The sequence below is a fragment of the Zeugodacus cucurbitae genome, chromosome 6, assembly GCF_028554725.1.
Source record: "Zeugodacus cucurbitae isolate PBARC_wt_2022May chromosome 6, idZeuCucr1.2, whole genome shotgun sequence".
Taxonomy (NCBI): Eukaryota; Metazoa; Arthropoda; class Insecta; order Diptera; family Tephritidae; genus Zeugodacus; species Zeugodacus cucurbitae.
This window is the reverse complement of record NC_071671.1, coordinates 56,931,140-56,948,721: the sequence shown is the minus strand read 5'-3', so window position 1 is coordinate 56,948,721 and position 17,582 is coordinate 56,931,140. Positions and strand designations below refer to the sequence as shown.

The 17,582-nt window shown below is 32.3% G+C and overlaps 1 protein-coding gene across 4 annotated transcripts in view; it reads left to right on the top strand.

Annotated features, from left to right (window-relative positions):
* Positions 1–7,839: 7,839 nt before the first annotated feature.
* LOC105214949 (serine proteinase stubble) overlaps positions 7,840–17,582 on the top strand; it is a 49,152-nt gene continuing 39,409 nt past the window's right edge. Inside the window, exons 1-2 of one of the 4 annotated variants that reach the window (XM_054234368.1) lie at positions 7,841–8,000; positions 12,136–13,148. In XM_054234368.1, coding sequence (XP_054090343.1) covers positions 13,146–13,148 — 3 coding nt within the window. In that variant the 5' untranslated portion in view covers positions 7,841–8,000; positions 12,136–13,145. Of the gene's footprint in view, positions 8,001–12,045; positions 13,149–17,582 lie in introns of all 4 variants that reach the window. The other 3 variants (XM_054234367.1, XM_054234370.1, XM_054234366.1) reach the window with 3 other exon arrangements.

Here is a 17,582-nt window from a genome sequence, read left to right as displayed (position 1 = left end):
TATTTTTTGTAAAATTTTATTTCGCTATCTTCCTTAGTTTCTAATGTATATATTATAAAGTGAAGGAATCAGATGGAATTCCAAATGGAGTTATATGTGAAGTTGTCGTGGTGGTAAACCGATTTCATTAATTTTCCACACGTGTCATCAGGGTGTCAAGTAAATATTATATACCGAATTTCATTGAAATCTGTCGAGTAGTTCCTGAGGTATGGTTTTTGACCAATAAGTGGGCGATGCCACGCCCATTTCCCATTTTGTAAAAAAATCAAAGTGCAACTTCCTTCTGCTATTATTTCTGTGAAATTTAGTGCTTCTGACGTTTTTCGTTAGCGAGTTAACCCACTTTTAGTAATTTTCAACCTAACCTTTGTATGGGAGGCCGACGTGGTTATTTTCCGATTTCAACTATTTTCATGGTGTGTGGTGGGGTACGTAAGAGAACCGACTGCAGAAAGTTTGGTTTATATAGCTTCATTAGTTTGCGAGATATGTACAAATAACCGATTTGGGGGCGGGGCCCCGCCCACTTCCCCAAAAAAAATACATCCAAATTTGGCCCTTACTAGGACGATCATTTGTTCCAAATTTTACTTTTGTAACTTTATTTATGGCTTAGTTCATGGTTCCAAGGAATATGTATTCATTAAGATATCTCAAGAATTCGTCTCGACTCGTCTTGTCACCCTGATCATTTAGTTTTATGACTTACAAACAACCTTTATGTGAACAAAACTCTTCATTAACCAATAACCAAAAAAAAAAAACAGATTCACCTATTGTAGATTCTTTGTTTATCTGAATATGCATAGGTATTTTAAGGCATCTTGAAGGAATAACCTTGAGAGGAAAAACTCAGGTTTTGGAACCCCGCCACTTCTACTATAAAAGAAATTTGGGACTGTAGGATTGGTAGGCAGATCAAAATGCTTATATTTCTATGAAAGGGCGAATTGAAAAATATAATATGATTGGATTCATAAAGCGACGCTTATCACTACAATTTCACTTTCAGGGACTTAGTAGGGTTCCCAGACTAAAGCATATTCTTTTAAATTCTAAAGAGCAAATGACTACGATAACTTTTAAACAATACATTTTATCTTTATATTAGTTTCTATAGCTCCTCCGAATATAATTCGTTTCGATTAAACTTTAAAATATTCTACTTTAAACCAGCACTCAACAACTCTACGCCTATGCAATAACACCTAAACTTCACAAACTCTCTTTAATGTTTTTGTTTGTATTGGTGGACATAAGAGAGTGAGCCGCAGCAACTCTTACAGCAATGCATTCCACATTGCCCAACTTCTTAAGCATGCTTGAATATCCATATATGAGTGTATGTATGTGTTGTGCAATTGGCAAATCTCTTCACAACAACAATAAGGTGATTAACTTTTTTACAACTCATAAGTCTTTTTTATACAATATAAATTTGCTCAACACCTGGTATCATCCAACCGCCAAGCATTTGTGGTTACTGTTCTACAGCGTTTACTCGTGCTTTGTGTCTCCTATTGTTGTTGTTGTTAATACGCTTGGCTACTGTTTATGCTAGCTTGAAGTACGCGCATGCATAAATCTACAACTATTTTCCTTTGAACAACTTTTTTTCTTTCATAATTATTATTTTTCCATTATTTATTTCTTGGTTTATCTGCATGTTATCTGCTCCGATAGCCACAGTCATACGCTCAGCTCAATTACTCGCACTCGCTCTGCCTGTCTTTGCATGCATATATGGAAGTGTGTGTGTTTATGTTTGTGTTTGACTTTCTGTTCGCTGCTTCTTCGCTTTTGTGTTTAATTAGCCGAAGAACTTGCTACAACTTGTTGTTTGGTATTGATTTTCAGTTGGTGAGGAGCAGCTTCAGTGTCAAGGTCTCTCAAGTTCACAAACGGTTGGCGGTTAATATTGAGTTGTCCGATAGCATAAGAACAATAGAAAAAAAGTTCTAAAGTTTTATGACCAGAAGTGTGTGAAGTATGTTGTGATATGTTTGACGAAGATATTAATTGAAGAATACTAGTGAAAAGAGTGTTATTAAAATAATTTTTGTGGATACTTAAAAGAGTTTCGTTGAAATATATATGTAAATCTATAGAAAATATGTGTGAAAAGTAGTGTTGAATTTTTTATTGAAATGAAAAATGCATACTTTACAGCATATAATTTATAAATGTGTCAGTGGTTTGGTTCTCTTTCTCTAGAATGAAACCGGAAACCTTTTCCTCAACTTGGTAATAATTTCGCTAACATTTGAAATGAGATGCTAGTTCATTTCATTTGACAATTAAAATCGTTAACAACATAATTTGTTCTTTATTTGTGAATATTATTCAAACCCTTGAGCTCCACCACTGCACTTCAAGCTTACTTATTATTTATATCATATAGACCAAATACCCTTTGTTAATACAGTTATGTTAAAATTTGGTATGTCTTGGTAAATACTTGTGTATAATCGTTCCAACTTAGGTTCTTTGATTATTTGTGTCAGAATTTATCAAAAAAAAAACTATTAATTTCCACATTTGTCGACATTCTCTAATGAACTCATCTTGGAGCAACCAAACCGTGGGTATGTAGTAAATCGTCGACGAAAAGAAAATGTATTGTTATAATATTGAGTTGTCCGATAGCATAAGAACAATAGAAAAAAAGTTCTAAAGTTTTATGACCAGAAGTGTGTGAAGTATGTTGTGATATGTTTGACGAATGTTATAAAAACTACATAATCAAAGTAAAAAATAATATTATTCGTAATCCGAAATTGTTTTATGGTTTCGTTAACTCCAAACGCAGGATTTCAAATTTTCCGTCCGCGATGAAATATAAATCAACAATGTCATGTGACAATTATATTATTTCTAATATGTTTGCAGAATTCTTCAAATCCAATTATTGTTCAAACTACCCTATGAATGTGCCATATCATCAAGTGTTATGTCCGAGTACTGTAATTAATACACCAATTATTTCTGAAACAGATGTCTTAAATTATTTAGTTACGTTAAAAGATTCGTTTAAATATGGCCCTGATATGATTCCCTCAAGCTTTCTTAAAAATTGCGCAAAATATATCTATCTGCCCTTAACTAAGCTTTTTAACCTATCTCTTAAACAAGTGGAGTTAGATCATCTGTTGAGAACTATAGGGGGATAGCTAAAATGTCAGCTATACCCAAACTTTTTGAAGCTATTGTCACTGACCAAATAACTTTCTTAATCTCTCCTTTAATTTCATTCTCTCAGCATGGATTTTGTAAAGGGAAATCTACAGTTACTAACTTGCTTGAATTTGTAAACCATGTGTCAATGGGTTTTAGGGATAATAAGAATACTGATGTTATATATACAGACTTTAGTAAAGCATTCGATAGAGTAAACCACTCAATTCTTTTGCAAAAACTGAATCTTCTTGGTTTTCAACCAAGACTTCTTGAATGGGTATCCTCATATCTTACTAACAGAAAACAACAAGTTTTATTTAATAATACTTTATCCGATTCAATTAGTGTCACTTCAGGGGTTCCACAGGGTAGTCATCTCGGCCCGATTCTGTTCTTGTTGTTCATCAATGATATACCTTCAGTAATTAAGTTTTCAGAAATTTTATTATATGCGGATGATGTAAAACTTTTTAAATCATATACTTCTCATAACGAAAGGACTGAGTTGCAATCGGATTTAAATAATTTAGTTACTTGGTGTCACAAAAATGATATGCCACTGAATCTTAAAAAATGTAAAACGATGTGCTTTTCCCGTAGAACTGTTGATCTTTCCCCCTATGTAATAAATAACTTCAGTTTAGAGCAAGTTTTTAGCTTTGTTGATTTAGGAGTTAATATGGACCCTAAACTAAATTTTAATTCTCATGTAAATTCAATTGTCTTAAAAGCTAAAGGTGCTCTTAGCTTTGTTAAACGTTGGTCTAAAGAATTTAGTGATCCGTATATTACTAAAATTCTTTTTACAACATTGGTAAGGCCTATATTGGAGTATGGTTCTGTGGTATGGAATCCTAGCTATCAATCCCATTCTGATAAGCTTGAGTCCGTTCAAAAACAATTTTTACTTTTTGCTTTAGGCCACTTACATTGGGATTCAAGATTGAATCTTCCCCCGTATACTAGTCGTTTAAAACTTATAAATCTTCCCACACTCACTAGTCGCAGAGAAATGCTAGGTATAATTTTTCTAGTAAAACTTCTGAATGGTTTAGTTTGTAGTTCATTCCTTTTGTCTGATATTAAGTTTAATGTCCCATTGCGTTCATCCAGGCAGTTTAGACCATTATTTCTAAAATCTTCTAGAACAAATTTTGAGTTAAATGAACCATTCTGCCGAATATGTCATGATTTTAATTCGCATTCCAGCACATTTGATCCATCTGACTCAATATTTAGCATCAAAAAAACTATTTTGTCTTCTCTTAATAAATAATATTCAGAAATTTTTAACTTTTTGTTTTTATAAATTTTTAAATCTCAGCTGTTGAAATGTTTCTTTCTGTAGCTGAGCAGTTTGAGAACCGGACGCTTAAAAATCTCTTGCCTTTCTAGACTCGGCAAATTCCGCTCGTATGCGGACTGCGCCCCACGCGTCGGTTGGGCGGGTGGAGGGTAATCGTTTGGGTTAATAATAGCAAATAAAACAACGATTCTAATTTATTTTCTAGGCGCGACTACTAATTTAGAACAAAGTGGTTTGATTCCAAATTCAAATAAATATCAAAAAAAAGTGTCTTTCATCACAAATAATATTGCATATGCTATTAATTGGTAAATTTATTTTTTTGGTAACAAACCATAGTATATATTATCGATTATTATAAAAAAAAACTTATCGAAAAATGTCTGATAAATATGTTATCGATAAAAAATATTTTTTCTATTAGGTCTACAACTTTGCTTCCGCAGTTTTCCAATAGATGTCTCTAGGGTCAAGCACTGGTTGAGTAAATCGATTTTTTTTTATATCGATCTTGGACATTTGTGTCAACATTAACCCAACAAAATATTTGTAGAGATCTGTTTGCACACCAAACTTATTCTCAACTGAAAATTTCACTTTTTGAGCCGAATTCTCGACATTTGCGGGAAATTTTGCTTTTCTTTTTGAATTCCAAGAAAAGTGCGGCTGAGGCTCATCGACATTTATAACCGTTTTTATACAAAAAAAACTTAAATTTACAAAAAAACGGCGGAAGCAAAGTTGTACACCTAATATAATTATATTATCGTAAAATATCGTATATATTATAGGTTAATATCACAAAAGCCATCGATATCTGTCTAATATAACATCGCATATGCTGCTGGTGGATATTAAAATGTTTTCTAACGACAATATTATCGTAAAATATCGAACCTTTTATCGAACAATCGATAAATATAACAAAAGTTTTCGATAACTGTTCAATAAATCATCACATATCCTCCCTATAGCTATTCATATTTTTGCGACAATTATATCATCGAAAAATATCATAAATGTTATCGATAATTATACCAAAAATATCGATAGCTGTATAATAAAACATCCTATATATTATCGATGTCTAATAATTTTTCTCCGACATACACATCATCGAAAAATATCGATAAATTTTACAAAAGTTATGAATAACGGTGTAATAACTTATCACACATAATAAGTGTCTTTCGACAGTTATGTTATCGAAAAATATCGCATTTGTTATCGAAAAATAAAACAAAAATATTGAAAAATGTTTTACACAAATTTTATATCGAAAACACTATCGCATAAATAATCAATAATCGATTTTGTGACACTTTTAAGATAAAAATACGTTTAATTTTATGGTTTATGATCCTGTTTAAATGCTTCTGTTTCAGTTATGAATTTTCAATATTGTACAAATACACATTTATCGATTATATTAAGTTGGTTTCAGTCCTTCTTGCACATATTAAACCAGCTTTTACTCATCCAGTTTCATAAAGAATTTAATAACTTGTGTACTGAAACCATTCGGATTTGTTCAAGTCGAGGTCCTTCTATGATATAATTTTTAATCGAAGCTAAATTAATCTATAACTTAGTTGAAAAATATTTGTAATTTGAGAAGATCATTACGATGTAAACTTAAAAAGGTAGCAATATTAAAACGTATTCCTCTTCGAAATTGTATTTGTTGTTTTAATCTAAGAACTCCGAAAAAAACTATCTTTAATAATTTCATTAAGCCGCTAAAAAATGAAAAATTACAAAATACAAATTTCCAAGTAACATATTTTAAACTCTCACCAACATGACTATAATCACTTTGAAATAAACAGAAAAAAACTGCACACAAAGAACCCAAAAGCCAAAAACTTATCAATTCACACAAATCAACTGGCAATGAGTATCATATTAAACAACAACAAAAACACAAAGTGGCATAAAAACACCACAGGTCAATGCGCACAAATCAATTTTATTGCAAGAACGAATGAAAGAAAATAAAAGGAGGACAACAGTTAATAATGAAGTTTCGTAAAAGCAAAAAACACAAACAGGCAAAGAGAGAAAAAGAAAGCAACAGCAAAAGAGGCAAATAAATAACTAACAAGAAATGCAGCAAGCTCTACTCGTATAGGAAGAGCAACAAAAACAAGTAGAAGAAGGAAGCAGTGTCGGGCGGCGCACAATGAGGTGACAGGAAAAGAATTATTTTGCGGCGCAACGACGCAACGAACGAAACTGCATATCCAATTACGAAAGTGGCAAAATGCAACATGCAATTTCTCAATAGCAAGCCCACATATTTGTAGTGCATATGAGTGTGCTTTGGAGATATATAAGTAGTATATTGCATATTGAAATTTCGCAAGTGAGAAGTTGTTTTTTTCAAAAGACTTCAGATTGTGAAAGCAGAGACGCTCTCAAGCATATTCAGATCCACAATATACCCACTACATGCTTCTGCTACAACAAAAGCAAGCTCTTTTTTCACTTTACATACATGCCTGCGATCAGCTGAGCGTTCTTTACACGCAACGCAAACACCAATTACAACAACAAAAAACAATATAAAACTGAAATTCGGCTTCTTTTCACGTGCTTTTTTCCATTTTTATTTCGTTGAAATGTGTTTCGGTTGTAGCTGTCAACAGAGCACCGTTATGCGTGCTTTCAACTCTTTTCTTTTCCGCATCTCCAAAGCGATACGCATGCGCGTCGACCGCACAGTCTGCGCAGCTAATTCGCCTTACTCATTCAACGCTGGTAGCTTACTCACTTTCTCGGCACGGCTCGGCAGCGGCTTCGTAAGTCGAATATCGTTTACTTGTAAGCTACTCTTCAGCAGCGCTTGTGTACTGAGCGGGCACCAACTCTCGCCCAAACGCACAATCCACACATTAGACCCACTTGTCTGTATGGATGCTCTCATTTCTCACTTTCTGCTATTTCTCCAACACCTAGCGACCGCTCGCTTCTTCCGCATCTCTTACAAGGCATTCGCTTCGCTTCCATGTGTGCATATATGTTCGGCTTTGGCCATGGCCATGAACGTGTCCATACAACAAAAGAACTTGTCGCTGCCGACGTCGAAGTCAACGTCAGCGTCGACGCACCGAGTCACATTTGTCATGCTAGTAAAGCAACAAGTGCTTGCTTACAGCAGTCGACGCCTTCGTCGACGCCTCCGTCAACGTATTCGCCGCATTTCGCACACTCACACACAAATCTCTTTCTTCACATTCGCCTCATTGCTGGTGCGTCGTTTGGTCATTACCACCGACTTTGGTTTTGGCATTTAGTGTTGGACACTTCTTCGTTTCAACTTCAGTTGCTGTTTTACATTCGGTTTTGACTGTCGTGTTTTAGTTCTTGCTAGCGCAGTGTCCGCCGTCGTCAATCCGCCGTTATCACCAGCGGCGCTTATGAAAGTTGCTGTTAACCGCAGCTATAGTGTCCAGCAGTCTTTCAGTTGCTCGTGCGACTTTTACCCGAACTGTTGCTTCGAATGCACTATACGGTTAGAAAGTGTTTCTTTTATGTTACAGATTTTTTTTTGGTTTCTGCTTTTGGTTGTGTGTGTTTAAATGGTTTCTAACTGTTGAATTTTAGGTTTAAGTGAAATAAAAACTAAAAAAATAACAGAAATTGTGAGTTTTCAACCTTTTCATGATATAAATCGTATAAAAAGTGTATTTTAAAAATATTTATGGTGTTTTATGCAACATAAAGGATGCTTAAAGGATACTAAGCACTGCAGGGATATTCATATGAATCTGGTGTTGTATTCAAATATTATTTTATTTTTTTCAATAAAGTAAGTTTTTAGACCACTTCAGCCCAATCAGGTGTTTTAAAAATGGAATTTTTGAAAAATTATTATATCGAGTTTGTGTCTTAAGTCTTTTGTACTTTCTACAGACAATAAAATTTGGCCGAGTTTGTGCCTTAATACTTTTATACAGAGTTAACAGCTGATTATAATAATGAAATTCCTTATGTAATTAAATATTTTTAATTTAGTTTGAGGCTTCAACTTCAATTTTATACTGAGTAATGTCATTTAGTTCAAATTTTGAAGAAATTTTTAAAAATATTTTTATAATTTTTTTTTTTGCATTTTACAAATTTTTTATGCGTAAAATTGAAGTTTTAATTATTTTATTTTCATTGCTTCGTAATGAAAGTAATATTTTGCAACGCTCCTGTTCAAGCCTTAGTTAGTACTCTATGGCTCAAAAAATATTAAATTTAATTTAAAGAAGAAAATTTGTCTCAATAAATCGTTCTAAAAATGTTGAAAGTTTCAGATATTTGTTGTTGTTGTTATAGATACTAGTTATGTGAGACAAAGCAGCTACGTAAAATTTTTTTTTTATTTATGACTTCTTATTTATATTTATATTTTTTTATTTTAAAATTTTATTTTTGAATCATTTAATTATGCCAACAATACAGTAATAAAGGATAAATAAAACTATTTTTTTGAAAAAGTGTCAACAAAAAGCAAAAATAATTTAATAAATTCTAAAATAAAGATAAAAATTTGAAAACAAAACTTTAATACGGACGAAACGAGCTCAAAATGTTCAAAAATAATAAATATAATCCAATTATAAATGCATATGATATGCTACTTGTTAAGTTTTTATGCCAAATTTCCAACTTGTTAGACCAAAAAAAAAACAAAAAAATAAAAAAAAATATAGTTTTTTTACCAGCAAAAACCAATACATTTAGAGTTTAATTTAGTGCTAGATTTAATTTAAAATTATCTCAAAATATTTTGTCTTCATTTTTAAAATGATTTTAGCATTATGCTTTCTCACCATATTAAATTACTCCGAACTCAATCTAGTAAACGAGTTCGTGCCTTAAGTCTTTGGTTCGAAAAAGTTTTACATTTAGCTTTCGCTTTGAAAATATATAATTTTATAAGAATTTCATTAATACAAATGTTTTTCAATTATACCACATATGATTTTAAGCAATAAATTGACAAATTTTAAGTTATAGCAAAGTTAAATCTGTGGTATAAGACAGCTGATCATTAACTGTAAAAATATCTACATAAAATCAGAAAAATTTCACATTTCTTTTTATTATTGAAAAGTCACTCTAAAAACGTCAAAAATTCTAATAAAACTCGCACACTTCAGCACTTACTTAAATTACTCATATATCATAAAAAATCTATCATGCTATAAAAAAGTAAAATGGCAAGACACATAAAAATATAACATAAATAATAACTTAAGAACTAGCGGAAACAGCCGTAATCACTGCAAACTGCCACTGTAAAGCAATAAAATCAGCAACAACAACAATAAAATATATGAAATTTCAAACCAACCAAAAAAATAACTTTAGCAACATAGCAACAAAGTTGTATACATAACAAGAGAGTAGCAAGCGAAGAAAGTCAGTCAGCCAGAAAGTTAAAAAATTGCCAAGCTAGCTGGCTATAATATAAGTGTGTGCGGTAAAAGAAATTAAAGACAAGAATAACAACCGCAACGAACAACTACAAACAACAAGTATATAATTATTGTTTGAACAAAAAAAAATAAAACAACAACAATAACAACAACTTTCCGCAACAAACCATACAAAGTAACAGTGGCAACAGTGGAAAAACTCTGTTGAACTAAAAGCGTGAATGCAAAACTAACAAATGAAAAAAATAGAAAAAAAAATTAAAATTAACAAATACAACAAAAAAATAAAATACAACAATAACAACTATATTAAAGAAAGCAAAAAAAAATTAAAAATTTTAAAAAGTCGTGAAATGAAAAAAGTGAAAAGTAAGCAAACAAAGACAGCGAAGAGAAAAGTTTAAGAAACTCATTAAAATATTACAACAACAACAAGCGTAATATTTATGTATTCCTAAGACGCGTATAAACGCACGCACACGCACATGAAAGTGCCTATTCTTATGTGTTTGTGTGTGTTTGTGTTTAGCGCATAAATTAGAAACCAAAATAAAAAACTCAGTGCTGTGCTCGCATATGTGCAACGCCAGTGTAGTGTGGTGTTTGTGTAAATAAATTTAATTAGATTTATTACACAAATGAATGCAGAATAAATAAAATATAAACGCGAAAAGTAAAGAGCGCAGTGATTGAGCTTAAAGAAAAAAATTACACGGCATTAACTTTCGAAGCATTGACCTAAAATCGCCAACAGAAGCGCAATAAAATATTTAAGTTGATTTAAGTGCGAAGATTTGAAGAAAGAACTAACTTTAGGCACTAAGACTGGAAAAGGGACTAATGAACGTTCTAAAATGTACTAAAAGAGAGTGAAGGAGAGGATTATCTAAGAAATTATTACAGTTAAATTTAGGATTTGTTGTTGTTGTAGTGACATAAACAAATCATAAAATAATTTTTTAAAATGCTCTAAGTGGTCAGATAAAAATTTAGGTCCATTCCGTCTAAGTAGAACTAATTATGTAGGGGATGGAGCTTCACAATTCATTCAAAAATTTCAACTATAAAATATAAAAGCTTTTCATGGATTTTGTACGGAGCAAAACATCTCTTTTTTGTAATTCATTTTGTATTTTTTTAAGTTCAGAAATCACTTCGAAATTTCATCTAGGTCAGTTTAGTAGTTCTCGAGGAATCTTGACAACCAACTTGGACTGTGTCTCCAAAACTAGAAATTCAAATTAGACAGTATAAAAACTGATTTATTGTAGCCGTGAAACTCAAGTAAACACTTAAATTCGTTACCTATGCCTTTTCATTCGAAAGGTATGCCAATAATAATAATACTTGACTTGAAAAAGTCTGATATTATCAATTTTAGTAATTCTTAAGGAATTCTCTAAGCACAATTTTACATACTTTATGATTCTTTTCATTCAAAATCCGTTTTTAAATGAAAGTACCGCAGGTTTTTTCTGCATATTTCGAGTTATTTTAAGATTATAACACCTTTGTCATGTAATAGAAGTTTTTACAAAACTGAAATATATTTTCAAGCATCCCTGGCAGCAATGGGGTCTCTATAAAAAAACAGACTTTTAGCATCAATGTCAACTGAGAGTAAAAAATTTACATCAAACAATATTTCCATCTTCATTTTTGTGTATTAGATACCGTCTAAATAGTTTCTTCGATTCTCAAAATCCATACAAAGTTTATGTCCCTCAGAAAAATATCAAATTTTCGAACCCTAAAGTGTCTATGATTGGAACAAAGTGAATTCCCTTGCTATTTTTTTCTATTTACAATGGACTTTCCTCTTATCTTATTAGACAAATGAATCAAAATTTCCCATATCTTCATTTCAAGCCTAAAAAGTTCACAATTTAAACAACTTTAGTAATAATTGTTCACCATTTTCAGAATGGATCTAAAAACTATGTATTCTGAAGCTCATTTTATAACCAATATCTCAGTTATTGTGCTTTCTTATTGAAGTTATCAGACAAAACTCTACTTATTAGAGGTTATTAGAGATTTAACTCTTACTCAAAATAAACTTTATAACCCAACCTAACCTCACTTTTTCTAAAAAAAAAACGTTTTCTCTCATAATCCAATACTTAGATAAGCTGTAAATCATTATAATAAAATAAACTAAAATAATCATTACACAAAAAGAAAAACTTGTGCTAGAAAAAATTAATCTCACCACAGTGCAATAACAACAAAATAAACAGAAAAAGTTGCCAACCAAACCAAAAGCAGCTAAAACTACACAAAAAACTAAATAAAGAACTAACTCAAAAAAAAAAAACCCGAACTAAAAAGTAATACAACAAACAATAACAACAACTACATTTATCTTCAAAACCAGCTGAGCAACGCGTCCGCATTTTTCGAACGATTTCACAAGCAACGCACACAAAGCGTGCTAACGCCTGAGCACGCAACAAACTTCACCCCTAGCAGCCACCGACACAATAACAACACCGCAGTAGTGGTCCAGTTCTTGCAACAGCAAACAACGCAGCAAGAAATGACTTTGGCCTTAGCTACACACACAAGTTTCGCTGTATAATTGCAGCAGTGAGAAAAAGGAAAACAAAAAAACAACAACAACAATAATAATAAAAAAGCATTTACGGCCAGCGACGCCCAGTCAAAGGCAAGCCACTGACATCGAACTAACTGCATTTGAGGCCAGAGTATTTTGTGCCACACAACAACAACAACAAGTGTAAGCTGTGTGGAAGGCATAGCCAGCCAAAGGCGAAATTGAAAACGCAAACAAATACAAAAACAACAAATTAATAAGCAACAAATACAACAACTAGTTGACAGGCGCAGAACGTTAAGCAAACTGGCGCGCATGCGATGTAAATTGTATATTTAAATTGCCAGCCAACACACACACACAGTGTTGCATACACCAACAACTTGCAACGTGTTGCATGCATGAAGCTGTAGTGAAGCCACAAAAGCGTACGCACAGCACCATCGCCTGCATTTGCCACAACGCAGATAGCAACAGAAAGCAACAACAACAACAATAGCAACAAGCGCAAAACACTTTGCGTGCAACACAGTTAGTTAGTTAGCTTTGTGTGGCACAAGTGTAGCCGCACAGAAACCAGCGCTCTTCGTGCTCATCGTACTGCCAACAGCAGCAGCAGCGATAACAATAACAACAACATACGCACCGCCTTATCTCCCTCTTGACCTGCATGGTAAGTGCTCAAAGATTATAAAAATTTATTTTTGTTTTTGTTTTTGTTATTGTTACTCGACTCTGTGGCCATCAGTATTCTCATTTCGCCTTGACTTTGGCCTAAAGTGCAACACTCACACATATACATTTCCACATAAGCCATTTGGTTGCATGCAAAAATGTGGCAACGCAGGAAACTGCAAAATATTACCATTATAAATGGCATTTGCATAGCTGCATTTACTACTTGTTGCTGTACACATCACTGTGTGTTGTTGTTGCTTTTGTTTGTGCTTTATTTGCAGTGCAGTGTAGTGCAGCAAACAAACGAGTTTCTTTGGTAGGTCGAGCAGGCGTTGATGCTGGCGCGTTTCTTAAATGGTCACAAGAGTGCTCAGTTGGGTTGCAGGAAAGTTTTAAGCTGACAGCAGGTTCTCGCATTTCTTCGTTGTTGTTGGGTTGTGTAGATGATTTCTGATTTATACACTTTTTTTATTGGTGGGAATGTTTGGAAAGCTTGAAATATTTAAAAGATCTTGTATTATAATTCACGTTTAGTCAATGTTTTTGGGCGAAAAAAATTTAAATATATGCTGTTTTTTATATTTTATATGATTTCAAGAACTTTTAGAATACTGCTGGGAGAAGTTCTCTATACTAATTTCTTTGTACTAAGGAAAAGAAATGCATTATTGAAACAAAAATAATAAAATTTCACTTTTCTAATTTTTTCGAAATCACATTTGAAAGGATTTCTTGGCTTCTCAATATTAAAATAAGTCAAAATTGAAGCTTATGGCTTGCAACACAGAGACTGAACATTTAATATACGGCTTCTTTAGTCAGCAGATTCTCAATTACACTAATACAACACCAAATACTAATCGAAATGATCATCAATAATGTTTCCGAGCATGCTCTTTTGTCGTATAATATTTTTTTATTATTATCTTAGACTTTGGTCGCCAAGATAGGCTCAAGACAAGTATTTTCGTCATGTATACATGTCGGTATGAAAATATTTTTTAAGAGACTGCAAAAAATTAAAAATTGCTGAAATAATAAAATAAAATATTTATATAAAAATATATGTATAATTAAATCTGAAATTGCTTTATAATTTTTGACATTGCGTTTTTACATTAGTTCAAATTTGAGCCTAAATCGTTTGTCAAATAAAAACTAAGAAAATTCATGTTAGGCTTCCTTGAAAAAACTACGAAGTTCAACAATCGTCGCTGGCTTGTTGGCACAGACCATAGAATTGACGTAGCCCCACTGGAAACAGTCTAACGACGTCAAATCGCACGACCGAGGCGGCAAATGGACAAGGAAAAACTTGGTTTTCAATACATCGATTATGACATTAGCTGTATGGCTTGTGACGCTGTCCTTTTTGAACCACATATTGTCCTAGACCATGTCATCCAATTCGGGTCAAAAATATGCGGTTATCATTGAGCGGTAGCGATTCCCATTCACAGTAACGTGGTAGTCTAGATCATCACGGAAGCAGTACGCCCAATGACGCCGCAGCCTATAAACCGCACCAAACAGTACTTTTTTAGAAATGCAATGGTGACTCAGGGAATACGTGTGGATTGTAGCCTAACGAATAACGCATATTTTGCTTATGGACGAAGCCATTCAGCCAGAAATGAGTCTCTACGTAGGACGTATCGCTCTGAAAGTTGAGACCACTTATTCCGAATTTCGGTATTGAATATAAATAATTTCGACTCGTTGTTGGTTGGTATATCTTTCCATGATGAAATGGCAATGGCTTACTGAAGAGAAATGTCAAAAGAGCGGCAAAAAATATGGCGTCGTTTGCTGTCCCTATCGGTAGCGATATCTTTTGTAGTGTCGCTTTAGAAATGTATGTTCAAAAATTGTTTTCCGGTTTTGAATATGGCAGCCATGGAAAATATACCATAATTTAAAATGATTCAACTACGTCAGTAGTGTGTCAGGTTTTAATACATACGAAAAATGGTCGGGAATATAAAATAAAGCAAACAGTTAAAGGTACTATTGTTTAATGATATATTGTTTTTGCACAAGTAGTCGACAACAGTTAGGCATCTAAATTTAATAAGCATCACATATATAGATTAGGTTTAGGATTAAGTTCAAAGTCGACATGTGTTGTGATGGATCCCACTTGGGCAACTAATTGCGCTGGTTCAAATCTTTTCTGACACTATAGACAAATCTAACAGCAGAATGTAATATTTCTATTAAGTCATCTGAAGCTTTATATAAAAAAGTTCAAATGTTGTCATTCAAGTCATTTACTTTCATGGAATTCAAAGGTAAAACATGACTTCCACCAAATATATGTAACACAGTTTCAATAGTAAAAATGTCTCAACAAATATAGGTATTTTCATCTGGTATTCATTTAAAGCTGTAAAGTCCACAAAAATTCGATTTTTTGGTATAAAAAAAGGTATACTTTTTATATATGAATGTTTCTTTTTTTTTTTTTTTTTTTGGTATTCATGAAGGAAAAATCATAACATTATTTATATTAAGAGGCCGCCGAAAAAAATAAATCAATTAACTATATTATTCATTAACTAGTTTACCGTACTGTGAAATTGCTGTAACAAGTACAACAATGACAAAAAAATCTCTTTAAAATAATAAAAATATTTCATACACGCAACTTTTTCCAAATAGTACTATCAATAGATGATTTACATTTTTCGCATGCAGCGCATATTTTTTCACTTTCTTCGCCACTGTAACTCTTTAATAATAATTTATGCTTTATGCCTTTTTCCAACGACTTTACTCCATTTCAAATTACAAAATTACAAATTAATAAGTGCTTTATTTGCTCTATTAGTCATTTGTACGCGGACTTTCAGCGCAAGCAGAAATTCATTTTTTATTTTTTTGTATGCTTTTTTTGTTGCCTTTCTTCAACGTAATACCCACAACGTTTTGTATGCTTTTGCATTTATAATGATTGTTTACGCACACTTGTTGTTGTTACTGTTTGTTGTTGCAGCGTTTTGTTAAAGTTTTCACTTTCCAACGTCAACGCCAACACACACACCATAGCCACAGCAACAACAGCCACAGATGATGATGGCCACTCAGAAGAAAGTGAAAAGTAAAGCAAAAAATCAACGTCACATAAAAATATGAACGAAAAAAATTTGAAGAAAAAAATAAAAGTTATATATTTTTTTAAATACAAAAGCAAAAAAAAAAACAACAAGAAAACAAGAAATAGAAAAGTGCAGGTCATAATGGCCGCTCTGTTATAGTCGGCATGTGAACATAAATTAACAATTTGTTTTATGAATATGCTTACACACACACTCGTATTGCGGTATATTTGTAGAAATGTGTTTTTATGTATGTCTTAAAGAAATATAACAGCTCTGGTTATTCATTCATCATAAATGTAACTTTCGCTTTTTGCGTTTGCGCGTTGTTCTTGTTTATTGAAATTTCAAATTTCATTGGCCAGCCCAGCAGGAAAGTGCGCAACAACAATAACAACAACGCATATGGAAACCAGAAAAATTATTAGGTTGAAATAATACGAAAGAAATGGCAAAATGTAGCATGCTATTTATAATATAAAAGAGAGTAAGCAAGAATTCAAGAATAGAAAATTTTCATGAAAAAATTTCTTTGAATAACTTTTTTTGTATTTTTATTTTTTAGAAATACTAAAAATTGGCATCGATTTCTTTTATGATTATTGTTGCTGCTGTTGAATTAAATTTAACAGTTTCTGTTACATAATTTTTATTGCAGTAAAATTTTTTCTTAATTTTTTTGGAGGAGCTCAAAAAGATAAATTTTTCATGGTTGCTTAGAGTAGAATTAAGTTAAAAATTAAATTATTTAAATAAATTCTTGATGTTATGTATTTCATATACGAGCTAATGTGAATCTAAGTATTGGTCTACAACTTTGCTTCCTCCGTTTTCCAATAGATGTTTATAGGGTCAAACACTGGTCGATTAAATCGATTAAATCGTTTTAAATCGATCTTGGATATTTGTGTCAACATTAGCCCAACAAAATATTCATAAAAAAATCAACTGAAAATGTCACTTTTTTAGCCGAATTCTCAACATTTGCACGGAATACGCATGCTGCCAGAAAGATGGTCAAAAGTAGTAGCTGGCGACAGCCAATATTTTGAATAACATTTTTGTAACCGATTTAATACAAAAGAAAGCCTTAAATTTACAAAAAAAAAAAGGTGGAAGCAAAGTTGTAGACCTATATTAGAAGACTTATTATAATAATATTTATATATCATCAAGCAATGTATTCCTGCAATGCTCTTTTCAAAATAAATGAATTAGCCTATTTACTCTCATAATCCTGGTCAAAAAATTGTAATACCCTTATATGTGCTTTTAATTGACCCCACACCATATATATCGATAAATATATGTCCGCTTCCACGACAATCGGA